The sequence below is a fragment of the Gracilinanus agilis genome, chromosome 2, assembly GCF_016433145.1.
Source record: "Gracilinanus agilis isolate LMUSP501 chromosome 2, AgileGrace, whole genome shotgun sequence".
Taxonomy (NCBI): domain Eukaryota; kingdom Metazoa; phylum Chordata; class Mammalia; order Didelphimorphia; family Didelphidae; genus Gracilinanus; species Gracilinanus agilis.
This window is the reverse complement of record NC_058131.1, coordinates 370,861,079-370,874,787: the sequence shown is the minus strand read 5'-3', so window position 1 is coordinate 370,874,787 and position 13,709 is coordinate 370,861,079. Positions and strand designations below refer to the sequence as shown.

General features: G+C 37.2%; 1 protein-coding gene across 6 annotated transcripts in view; it reads left to right on the top strand.

The window, feature by feature from the left end:
- TENM2 (teneurin transmembrane protein 2) overlaps positions 1 to 13,709 on the top strand; it is a 1,052,113-nt gene that overhangs the window by 325,780 nt on the left and 712,624 nt on the right. The window contains exon 3 of one of the 6 annotated variants that reach the window (XM_044661703.1): positions 2,966 to 2,980. The exons of the other annotated variants lie outside the window; for them this stretch is intronic. Coding sequence (XP_044517638.1) covers positions 2,966 to 2,980 — 15 coding nt within the window. The remainder of the gene's footprint in view (positions 1 to 2,965; positions 2,981 to 13,709) is intronic. 6 annotated transcript variants of the gene reach the window in all.

Below are 13,709 nucleotides of genomic sequence, written 5' to 3'. Positions count from 1 at the left end.
GGCTATATCTAGTCAAAAATATGTATGTTGGGATATTACTAACCTGAAAAGACTGAAATCTCAGCAAAACTACTTTTAAACCTCAGATTGGTACAATCAGTTCTATTGCCAGGTAAAAAGGTGATGGAAAAAGTTCAGTAATAGGATTGGTTTATACCTACGTGTCTGTACGAATATGTACACACAGATACATGTGCATGCATATATGTCAGCATTACATTACTCTTACCCAAGAGGATTAAGCTCCTTGAAGGCAGGAACTATGTTTTTTTTTTTTTTTCCCTTTGAAATCCTAGTATTTAGCACAATGCCTTACACAAAGAAAGTGAAATAAATGCTCACTGAATTGAATAAAGGAAATAAAGTTGGTTCGGTTGAATTCAACACATTTATTAAATGCTTACTTAAATAAGTAATATTTTGTAAATGATTACTCATTACTATGCTAGGCACTAGGACCTCAAAGGCAAAAACAAAGCCACTTCTGCCCCCAGGGAGCTCACATTATTTTTTGGAAAGTTACAACACATACACAAGTAAGTAAATGCCAAATATGTGCAAAGTAGCACAAAATGACTTCTAGTGGAAGAGAGTGCTAATAGTTAAGGGGATCAGGAAAGGCTTCATGCACCAAGAGGCCGGCTGAGTATTTTATATTTCATCCTAGAGGCAATTGATACTCATGACGATGCACATGTTTTGTTACTCAATCACGTCAATTATATCTGACTCTTCATGGCACCATTTGAGGTTTTTTTGGCAAAGATACTAGAGCAGTTTGCCATTTCCTTCCCCAGCTCATTTTGAAAACTAAGACAAACAGGGTTAAATGACTTGCTGAGGGTCTCACAGCTAGTAAGTGTCTGAGGCCAGATTTGAACTCAGGAAGATGAATCTTCCTGACTTTAGGCAGGGTGCTCTATCTCCTGTACCACCTAGCTTTCCAAAGCAAACATATGGATCTTAAAAAATTTTGGAAAGGCAAATTTACAAGGCCTATGTTTTTTTTTGTTTTTGTTTTTGTTTTTGTTTTTGTTTTTAATTCTCAGAGAATTTAATGGATAGTGTAAGGAAAAGAAAAATTTCTCATGACTGTAATGGTATCAGCATAAGCATCACTGGTTATGTTTGCATGGTATATAATAATTTTTTTTTAATTTTTAAACCCTTAACTTCTATGTATTAGTTCCTTGGTAGAATAGTGGTAAGGGCAGGCAATGGGGGTCAAGTGACTGAGCCACCCAGCTGCCCCCGGTATATAATAATTTTAACTATTATACAAAGGTTAGGTCTGCTATAATATGTGTTTGTGTATATATATGTTTTACATATATATAAACCCTATATTATAATTTTAATTGAATTCTAATTTGCTTTTTGTTAATGCACAATCCTGTAGAACAGAACTATTTAGGATCATGGCACTTAGAGCTAAAAGGTGCCTTAAAGGTAATCTGAAAATTCTCAAAGGTGGAAATTGAACTCAAGCCCCTTACCTCCAAATGTAGTACCCTTTCAAATGTGCTAAATTGCATTTCCTGTACAACCATGTTGTGAAACTCTGCTGTATATATGGTTAGCTTTTGGTGTCAGTGATTGTTACATAACTTGAAATATAAACTTTTTGAATGAAGATCTTGGCCATTCCTGATCACAAAGTCATGTAATAGTCTATGGTTTAGGTAATGATGATCCTTTTTGTCCCATTTCTCCTCACTACCCCACTTCCCATATCCCCTGGGGGCAGCTGGGTGGCTCAGTGGATTGAGAGCCCGGCCTAGAGATGAGAGGTCCTAGGATCAAATCTGGCTTCAGACACTTCACAGCTCTGTGACCCTGAGCAAGTCAGTGTATTGGTTCTAAGATGGAAGGTAAGGGCTAAAAAAAGAAGAAGAAATGAAAGCACCAAGAGTTTCTTTAACTGAATGAAAGTAATCTTATCACCATGAATGGTGGAGCTGTTCCTAGGACCTTAGAATCTTGGAATTCCAGCCCTCTTCCTTAGCCCACTTCTATGATGGTAGATGTCAGAAATTCCTTCTACAGTTTTAGGAATAGCTGCCAAAGTAGGGGCGGAAAAAATGTCTCCAGGTCTGGTGGGACGATAAAGCCTATAACTTTTAATCCCATTTTTAAAGAACTCAAAGTTGGCATCCAAGATCCAAAAACCATATTAATTTGCCAGATACTACTGCAAAAATGAGGGCAAGCAGGATAGTGTTAGGCTCTATTCCTACTGTGAACAGATTAAGTAGACACCAATTTGCACCTCATTGTTAAAAGTAACTGATTTTTCCTTAAGTGAGACCACATTTACATGCTTTGTAATTAAGCCAAGGGGGAAAAATGACTTTTTTCCCACCACAAATCATGAAACAAATATTGTACATTAAATGGTATGCAATGTATATAAAAGCTATAAAACTATGATTCTCCACATCACTACCATCAGTCTGGGGTTGAAGTAACATCTTTCTCATGGTTTCCCACAATACAGAAATTATTTAGCTGTCGCAAATAAGAATGGCAGGTAGGGGGAGTGAGTAATAGAATATAGGTGCCATTTGTAAGGGCTTGAAGTTACAAATTTATATAATGGAAGGAAACAGTGTAGTTTTCTAAAGTTTCCATTCAGTTAGAAGACATCATTGTATAGTGGTAAAAACAAAAACTACAATGACAAAACAAAATTACAATGATGTATAACCATATAGCTCTTACGTACTTTGCTTTTTAGTGGTTTTCATTTTCAGGAAAATCGAACTTTAAGAGCTCTAGATACCAATATCCCTTTTTTCTCCCCTTGGTCGAATCTAGTCAGAAAAAAAAGGCCTTTTTTTTTTTTCTTGATAATGCACTTTGCACAGGCACTGTAAACAATGCAATTACTAAGCCACATAATAATTGTGGAGGGAGAGAAAATGATGTATGAGCAAAAGAGAGAAAATAGATGGTTTCTTATGAGATTTTCATAAGCATTGTCACCAAAGTAAAGGTGAAGTCACAACATTCTTGCCATGGCTCTTCCAAAATGTCTGAAGTTACTTTAAATAAAATTATTAGTAGCCAGACATTGCTGAATCACAGTATCATATAGAACTGAAAAGCACCTTAGTAACCATGTGGTTCAACAAGGGACCATCCACTTATATTTTAGTAGTTAGACAGCTAGATAATTCAGTGGTTAGAGTTCTTGGCTTAGAGTGAGCTGAAGTTCAGCCTCAGATATTTCCCACATGTGTAGCCCCAGGCGAGTCAGTTAACTTTTATCTACCTTACTTTCTTCAACTGCAAAATAGGGATAATAATAGTGTCTAGTTCTTATGGTTATTATGAGGATCAAGTGTCATAATATCAATAAGAGATTAACTTGGTACCTGGAAATAGTGGGTGTTTAATAAATGTTTGTTCCCTTGTCCTTTTTTTTTTTTTTTTTTTTTTTTAATAAAACCCTTACCTTCTGTCTTAGAATCAATACTAGGTATTGGTTCCAAGGCAGAAGACTGGTAAGGGCTAGGCAATGGGGGTCAAGTGACTTTCCCAGGGTCACACAACTAGGAAGTGTCTGAGTTCATATTAGAACCCAGGATCTCCTGTCTCTGGGCCTGGCTCTCAATCCACTGAACCACCCAGCTGCCTCCATCCCTTCTCCTTCTCCTTTGATCAAAGACCTCCCAGTAGGGAGGAGCTATTATCTCACCATGGAATCCATTCTACTTTTAGATAGTTCTAAATATTACAAAGGGTTTTTGTTTGTTTGTTTTCCTAATGTCAAGCTTAAATTTTCCTCATTGTGACTTCATTCATGATGGCTGGTTTTCTCCTCGGGGACCTGAGACTGAACTTAATCCCTCTTCTGTATAACAACCTTAAAAACAGGTAGTGTGTCCTCCCCAGCTTCCTCTTCATCATGCTAACCTTCCTCTCTTTCTTCATCTAATCTTCACAGGGTGTACATTTTAAACTCTTCATCACTTTGGCTGCCTTCCTGTAGATATTCCACTCTTTAGAAAGGGTCATAGCACATTGTCCTTTGCAACGTGCCATATGTTGTAGGGCATATAGAGTCCAGACTAGCTTCTTAAAGCTGCCATATTCCCCTGAGGAACAAAAACATGGAATGAGTTTCCTATCTGAAACTAATAACTGACTCTTTGCTGCCTTTACAATCATTTCAGCTAGTCGCCCAGTTCTCTTTAAGATGATGATAGAGAAGCTTGTAACACTGGGCTTCTCATGGCATCAGTTCCGATATATTATGTCCCTTTCAGAGTCAGGGCTTTGGCCCGTAATATATTCATATGCTGTCACTCTGGTGAAATAGCAGGATAGGCAAATGCAGACTGAAAGGATTCAAGGGTTTATACCTTCCACTCTTCCCCACCTCCAACCTGTAACTACTTGAAAGGAATGGCTCCCAAGTGGGAATCTCCTTCACTGCCTGCCCCATTCCAGCCAAATGGTCCACCATGGTGTGCAGCAAGGAGGGGGAAAGGGGAAACAAGGGCAAAAATAAAAGGGATAGCTAATAAGAGAATAAGGAAGAGAAACAATTGATTTTTGTTCCTCTAGAAACTGGCACATTTTGATCATTTAGTGGTTGTGTTTCTCACATTGGTGAGAGAGTCAAATCTCCAAGTCACTGGAATATTCAATTTTTGCTGTAAATTGCTGAAAATGCTAGCTATGGATGTGTGAGATTTATCCACACATGAACTGGCAGGTAGGAAAAAAAAAGAGAGTGGAACTGGAGGATTTGTATGATCTTGGGAAAATGGCTAACCTCTTGTGACCTCACTTTCTTCAATGGTGATAGGAGGGGTTGGATCTGACAACTTCTAATGTTCCCACCCCATCCTCTAAATCTATAATCCTTTAAATGGCTACCTACTTGTTTCCTAAGGGACTAGAAATAGCTCTAAGGATCATAGGGATAGAGTGCAAAGGGACCTTAGAGGTGATTTGGTTCGGCCACCTAATTTTACAGATGAAGAAAGGAAAGCTCAGAGGCTGATAACTTGAACAATATGACCTAGACAGTTGTTCAGTCGTTTTAAGTCATATCTGACTCTTTATGACCCCATTTGAGATTTTCTTGGCAAAAAATCCTGCGGTGGTTTGCCATTTCCTTCTCCAGCTCATTTTACAGATGAGGAAACTGAGGTAAATAGGGCTAAGTGACTTGCCCAGGATCACCTAGCTAGTAAGTATCCAGATTTGAACTCAGAAAGATGATCCTTCCTAACTCTACACCTGGCACTGTATCAACTATACTAACTAGCTTCAGAATCTCTAAAAGTCTAGTTCTACATGGGCTGATGGGGATATGATTGGGGATGTAAACACTAAACGGTAACCATATCAATAATATGGAATTAGGTCTTGATCAATGATACATGTAAAATCCAGTGGAATTGTGAGTCGACTAAGGGGGGTTAGGGGAGCTTGGGGGAGAGGGAAAGAACATGAAATATGTAACTATGGGAAATATTCAAAATTAAAATTAAAAAAAAATTTTAAAAAGTCTAGTTCTACGGAGACATGGTTAACCTAAAATGGCCTGTATTTTATAAGGGATTTTAAGGGAGAAGAGTGTGTTGTCAAAGGAAGCATTTTAATTTTAACTGTTTACCTAGCAGGCCAATCCTATTTGCATGGTGTTAGATCATTAAGACAAGTTGCTGTGTGTTGTATTTCCAGGAACAGGTGCTACATTCTTCTGAAGTATCTGATGAGGTCACTAGTTAAATGGGCAAGTTCAAGGCAAAAGTTCTTTTTGTTTCCAATGAATTTCGAAGAGTTATCTGGACATTCGTGGACATAGTAATTCACTTAGGACTTTGAATATACAAGGCATCCTGTCAGTTACCTCACCAACTGATATTTATTGACCACTCACTGTTTACATGATATTGTACTTAGGGCAACAGAAACAAACTACATCAATTCTTTGGGCCAAGACAGACCCATTGTGCAAATTACAAAACAGTGGTCTGGCAGCCCAAAAGGATCAATGTGGCTTCAGTCCTTTGAAATAGTTTAGCTTTAAAAGAAGAAAGAACGTGGAGAAGACAGAGTACCTTAATCTCTATAAACTCAAATTATTTTCCCTTGAAATCTCATTCATCTTTGTATCATCCTTGAGAGATCAGAGCTACTTATCCCCATTTTACAGATAGAGAATCTGAGGATAAGAGATTTGATGACTTGCTTCTCGAGGTCATGGCAAAGCTGGGGCAAGAACACAGGGTTTCTTTCCACTGCCCTATACTGCCTCTCAGTGGTGCACATTCTTAATAGTCTACCACCATAAACAAAACAACCAACAGTCTTCTATTTTTAAGGGAAAGCAAAATAACAAATTGGATAAATTTCAGACAGTAATCACAGAAAGAATAATTTATTAACTTATCATTACGACGGATTTGCCCATCTATTTTATCTTTCACTCCTGTCAAAAAAAAATCACCACTCATTTTAGCTTCGTGAAATTTCTATTAAATGGTATTCACATTTTTCGAAATAATAAGAGCCTAACAATTCAAGAGCCAATGTGTGAAATGACTCATTGAAGGGTTTTTATTACATGCAAATTTCAGAGTATTCTTCTATCTTCCACAGCCTCAGTCTTCTCATCTGTAAAATGAGGGGGTTGTATGGTTATATTTGAGATCATTTCTAGCTCCGAAATTCTATTGTGGAATCATGGAATTTATATCATATAGGTGGATTAAGTCGATGACGTTTTCTATTTCTGTGACTTTTAAAAGAAAGAATTAAGTTTGTCCTTAGAGAAATGATGAATGAGTGGGGCAGCACCAGTGCAAATTTTATTGGTATTTCTTAAAAGTAGAATCATTAAATGTCATGCACTTCAAGCTGTACCTTTGGAATACACTTTTCAGGAGTGTACATTTGTTGTAACTACATTGCATTACACATTTTAGTTCATATCTCTCCTAAGCAGCTTTCAGAGGTTTTCAAATATTCAGCATCTGAAATTGCACTGTTTTATCCCAGATTTTACAAATAGCAGCAGATTATTGTAAAACAGAACTATCTGATAAGTCAGGTTGTGAATTGCTTTTGTGATTGTCATAGGTAAGAGTATTGCAGAAACTGGCAGATGCTGCATGCAGCACATGGGTTACTGTAAAAATAAAACCTGTAGCCCTGAATGCTTTTCTGATGAATATGTTAGAAACTATGATCATTGTACGGCTTCTGCTCGGGTGCTTTCAAATGTTCTGTATTGAAAAACATCAGTAACAAGAACCAAATAGTTCACCAAAGCTTATATTCAACTCAATGGAAAAGAAGGTGAATTCTGACTTAGAAAGTTTCACTGAGGCAAACGCTCTCTCCAGTCCACCACGGGAAGCAGAAATTCAAAGCAACACAAGTGATTTTTTTTCCCCTGGTTTGCTTTCCATTTTTACTTTATGATTAGGCTGCTGCATCTTTGCTTTTCATTTAAGGAATGTGCTCATTCTCACAGAAAAAGAATCTGAGAACAGATAGGCCTGAATTCTGTTTCCCAGATAAAACCCCAAATGCCAAAACATGCTAATTAACATAAGCAGTTTTTACAAACAAAATAATTTATTTTAATTGCCTAAATCAGATCTGATATAATGTTCGATAATTTTAGGAAATGACTCATAATCCCTTTCCTTCCTTATCTTTATTTCTTCCGCATAAAATTTTGAACCCCGAATAATACTTGTTGTTGTTTCGTCATAGTTCCTACCCTTTGTGGGGGCTAAATGGATGACTCGTTAAAGAATTTCTGGAGCTTTTTCAAAGCATCTTCTACCTTTGTGGATTACTTTTCAGTAAAATAAACAAATAAATAAATAAATAAATAAGCAACCCTCTCCAGACAGTTCCAGAGGTTGGAATCTCTAAGGGATTCAGGCAGAAGCATCACTGGTGTAGAAAATCTCCTCTAGACACTCCCCTCATCCCCTACACTCTCTCCTGAGAGTGTTCTAATTGGACCAGAACTCTCTTGAGCTTTGCTTCCCAACCATTTTCCTCCAGAGGGAAAGCCAAGACAGAAGACAAGAGGCTATTCCAAGACCAGTTTTGACCCCGGGGCCAGATATTCAAGGATGAAAGAAAGCCTTTTCCTGAAGATTAATTGCTGCTAGGGCATTACGAGGTGACACCCAAAGTGTATGTGAATCATCAGATGAAAAAGAGTAGAAATACAGCAATTATAGGGACGAGGGATTTAGAAATCATGTAATCTGGCCCCCTTTTTTTTTGCATTGAATGAAAATTTTATCTAGCGTGATCTGTCCAAGGTGTCTCAGTTGAGTCTAGTTGCTCTTTTCACCACCTTCTTCTGCCTCTCCAAATTGAATATACCTTTGAATACAGACTCTGATAGCTGGAAGTGACATAAAGCATCATCTACTCCCACCTGCTCATTTTCCAGATGAGAAAATTGAAGAATAGAAAGAGGAACTAATTTGCTTATTTACATAGGTAGTCAGTAGCAGACCCAGCTTTCAGAATGCCTGGTCTAAGGTCACCTGACTTTGTAAATAGCAGAACTAGGACTGACCCCCAGATCTAACAATCCAGTTTTTCCTTTATAGCACCATGCCTGACCCAGCATACTGATTCTATAAATATTGGGGAAAAAAACACAATACAAGAAATATACAATAATTTGATATGAAAAAACAATAAATATATTATATATACTTATGCATTATATAGTTATTAATTACATATTATATGTTTATAGAATATATTTCATTATTTTATATTTATATATAATTTACATAATTATATATTTATTAATTATACATATAATTAGTCATATATATCATATGTATATAATTAATCATGTGGGGGATAAGATGCTTCACTTGGAATCAGAAAGTCCTGGGTTCAAATCTAAACCTCTTTCATGAGTCAATTAGTTCTCACCGTGCTCAGTTTCTAAACCTGCTAACTGTGAATAATACTCTTTCTAGAGTCAAGACACATTTAGGGAGGACAGGGAGATAACCAGTTGGCAGAATTTGAAAATAATTAGTCAGGTGTAAATAAAGATAACCAGGGGGCCAAATTGTGGAGCACCAAGAATGGATCACATTACAAATAAATAGTTGTATGAGGAGGTTTGAAATTTGTTTTTTTGCCTGTTTGAGAAAGAATTTCTTGGTCTTTTTTTACTTCAAGCATATGCAGTCCTGAAGAAGAAGAAACAGGGACTTAAATAACTAAATAACTCTGCATACAGAATACAAAAACTATCAGTTCCAAAGAGACAATTTTGGGGCCTCTACGTAGTCCAATAGATAGAGAGCCAGACCTGGAGACAGAAGGACTGGGTTCAAATATGGGGGTTCATATATGGCCTCAGTCACTTCCTAGATGTGTGACCCTGGACATGTCACTTAATACCAGTTGCCTAGCCCTTACTGCTTTTTCTACATGAGAATCAGTACCTTCTAAGACAGAAGGCAAGAATTAAGAAAAAAATAGGATGCTATCTGACATTGTGGTATAATGAATAGAGAACTGATCTTAGGGCCAGGAGAAACTGAGTTCAAGTCCTACCTCTGACACTGAGACTACTCTTAAAAGACAATATTACAGAGAAGGTGCTGGCCTGAATCAGTATAGGAAAGTAACTCATTGGGTAGTTCCCTAAAGGAATGTAATCATAATTCTAGACCCTATTTCTATTCCTATAAATAGAAAAAAAATGCAATTATGATTGACTGAATTTTTCATTTTTCATTCATTTGCACTGTCATATCAAACAAAGTCTGGTAGTGAGAAGAGATCTCAGAGATTATCTAGTCCAAAGTGGGCTTTTCCCTGAGTGTTCTCATCAGCATTGACTGCCATGACTGATGACATCACCATTACATTTTCCAAAGGGGGTCCTAGAGCCATGAGTACTTAATTGTCCCTTTTCAGGGAGTGGCTTTGTGGTATGCCCTTATGCCCACTATTGAAGTTGAGTTGACAGCTTTCATTCTCCCATTTGTTGAATGGATCAATCTGAGCAAAACTTATGAATGCCAGGAGTTACCTCCCCCACTAAAAAGGTGAAATTTCTTCCCATCTTGGTTGATAAGAAAATTCTTTCAATTCTATATAGTCTTGAGTACCATTCAGAATATTTTAAAAATTCAAATGTGGTTCTATACTTAAATCTCCATGAGAAAGGAAAAAAGAACCAATCAATAAACTATTTATTAATGAGCATTTACCACATCTCGGTATTTCAGTACAAAGAGTTATAGCTCCTGCTCTCGTGGAACTTCTGGTCTAATTGGGGAAATAGGTCACATAAATTAAAAGATAATTAAAAAGAAAAAATAAATCAAGTATAGCTCTGATTTCATGGATGTAGGAGCTTCTTCTATTGAGGCATATGGTGACTCATCTATAATTTAGTCTTAGATAATGAAGTTCTGAAAAGTTAAATAATTTGCCCATGGTTGAACAGCTAGTGAGTGTCTAGCCTGGAATTTGAATCCAATCTTCCTGATGCCTCTGTCTCTGCTATGCCACATTGCCTCTTAACAATATAAGATGTGATATAATGATTGAAGATGGGGAAAGGGATTTAATCGACAATTTCATTGGTATGGGGAACTCCCATTTGAGGAAACCACCTCTACAAATGCAAATTGTGACATTTCTGAAACTTAAGAGTCTGAGAAAGCTGATTAGAGCACTGAGAAGTTAGGTAATTTGTTCACCATCACATAGCCAATAGGTGCCAGAAAGCAGAATCTGAATTCAGATCTTCCAGGCTTCAATGCCATTTCTTTACTTTTCACTGCTTGAAGATGAGATATATTAAATGCCAAGTAGGTGGTATACACATAGAGCTTTTAAAAAACCACCTTATCTTCTGTCTTAGAACCAATAGTGACAATTGATTCTAAGGCAGAAGCTCTGTAAGGGCTAGGCAATTGGATTAACTGTATATGACTCACCCAGGGTCACACAACTAGAGAGTGTCTGAGGCCAGATTTGAACCCAGGCACCCCCATCTCTAGACCTGGATCTCAATCCATTGAGCACATAAAGCTTTAAAAGAGCTAAAAGGTAGAAAAGAAAGGAAAAGCATTCTGAAATAGGTTAGTTGGGATAGATTTGGTGAAGGATGTGGGACTTTGATGATGAAAAAGTAAGCTTTTAAATAAGCAGGAAAACATAAATAGAAACTTCTTAGCAGAGGAAAGAGTGAGCCAAGGCATCATAGAAATGGGAATGAGCATGGTACTTTTGGGAAAAAATGGGTAGGACCACAGTAACTCCAGAGGAGACTTTGAATAAGGGAAAACTAGCAGCTAAAAGTTGCTAATGCTATTTGGGTGACTTGAATATTAAGATAAAGAATTCGAACTCTGTTCTATAGTAACAATGAGGTTTTGATGATGAGCAGGATACTGATTATAAATATTTCAGTCTATCAGCAAATATCGGGGAGTAACAAAATCAAACTAGAGATTTAGGAGGATTCAAGCATTGAAATGTCAGGAACTAAAGGCCCCCAAACCAGTTAGGAGGCTGTTATCTATTATCTGAGGTAATAAGGTCCTGGACTAAGATAGTGAATGTTGGAATAGAAAGGAAAGAAGAAATAAGATAGACAAGAAAAGAGGAGATAATTAAAGGGATTTGGGACTGATTGGATATACTGGCTAAGGAAGGACCAAGGGAGGATTTTCAGGTTTCAATCTTGAGTAGCTTGAAAAAACCACTGACTAAGAGTAAACTTGGGAGGAGGAGTCAGTTTTAGTGAGAAAGATGAGGTTTCCTTTAGGCATATTGAGTTTTGGGTGATAGCAAAACATCAAAGTAAAAATACCAAACACATAGTCAGAAATGAGGAACTGGAACTCAGCAGGAGGTCAGAGAGCACAGCCTCTCTAATCTACTCTTCCCATGTTCTATAATATGAATTTAGTGTACTTTGGTGCTTTCCAGCAGAGGGACCTGCAAAAAATCTGCCATCTAATATTTTGGGGCTGGACACAAAGGAAGCTAACACATGTATATCGGATCAGTAAATGGGTTGAGAAACCAGAACCTGCTAGAGATGGTCATGAAATCTGGGAATGCTTTACTTGAGCAATTTAATTCAGTATACACTTTTTTTAAACACCTACTTTGCGCAAAGCACTCTATTGGCTTCTGAGGTTTCCAGGATGAAAAATATTGAAAAATAACTGAGTCCTTGCCAAGGTATCTCACAGCCCAAATTTTCACTTAGCCAGTGAATTCCAAGGTTTGAAAAGCTATAAAGTATGTGAGAATAAAGACTATTTTTGCTTTTTTCTTGGTAACTTTATTGTTGTGGTAAGCTTATTATTGCCTGGCAGGTAACATGCATACTGATTGACCATTTGATTGATGAAGAGCTAGAATAGACTTTAGAGATCATTTAATCCAGTCTTTTAATTTTACAGATGGGGAAACTGAGGCCCTGGTTAAATGATTTAACCAAGGTCACACAGGTCACAGTTAGCTAATAGTTAAAAACAGATATTCGGACTTTCCACCATGCCACATGGAAATTACAAACAAATATTACCTTATGGTATTAGAATTATTAGACATGCAATAAAGGATCCTTAGCTGAAAGGGATGCCAAAGTCCAGGCCCTGAAATTGCTAATACTAACCCATACTGTTTTTGCAAAAGTAAGAATGGAAAGAAGGCTATGGTCTGTTCTTTTAGCCAACGTCTTAATCTTATTCAAGAACTGAGCTAGGAATATTCAATTTATATTACTAGAGGTTATTACTTGAAACATTTAGCTGGGGAATAATTCAGTTAGGCATCATAGAAATAGAAATGGAAATGGAAGGTAGTGAAACACAAGTTTGAAGCAGATTAAAAGAAGAGGGAAAAAATGCTTTCTTGCACTGTTTTAGAATTGCACCACACAATTAAAATGACATAGTAGAAATAGTGATTCAAAACTCAGTTGTTGGACTTCCAAAGAAAGAAAAGTTATTATCACTTTTGGGAGAAATATCAGAAACCATTTATATTCTGGCTTTTCCAACATCACCTTCTCTTCTCTCCTCCATTCCTCCTTCCTCTCCCCTCACTCCCCACGTATGTACCCACATACCCAGAGCTTACTTTATCTTCAGTTACATAGTAAGGAGGAGGAAATACCTATAAAACGTACATTGGGAAACACAGGTTTTGCAAGTGCTAATATTTTGGTGTTTTTTTTTTAAGTCAATTATCAAGACGAAGCATTTGTTCCTTCTTTTGTTTACCCGTGGCAGTTTGTCAGCAGTTATGATAAGTAGAGTTCCATCTGCCAGTAAAACTACATTGCAAATTGCTGTAGAAATTAGCAGCTTTCATTTTTGCCTACATAAATAAATATGCGAAATAAATTGCACATAAATGCATCCTTAAAAAAAAAATCACAGGTACGCTGCACAGTTAAATGCCAATCAGACAAAACCAGAGACACATTGTGATTATCTCAGTTTTCAAACCTGGAAGATACACGGATGTGTTGCTAAATGAGAGAGGCAGTATATCATGCTCGCTCAGATAAAAACAGAAGCTGCTAGACACTTTGGCTTTATTCTGAGAATCCCTTGCCTGAAAACCGCTCTATCTTTTTCTTCTTCGATCGCCCCCCCCTTCTCTCTCTCTCTCTCTCTCTCTCTCTCTCTCTCTCTCTCTCTCTCTCT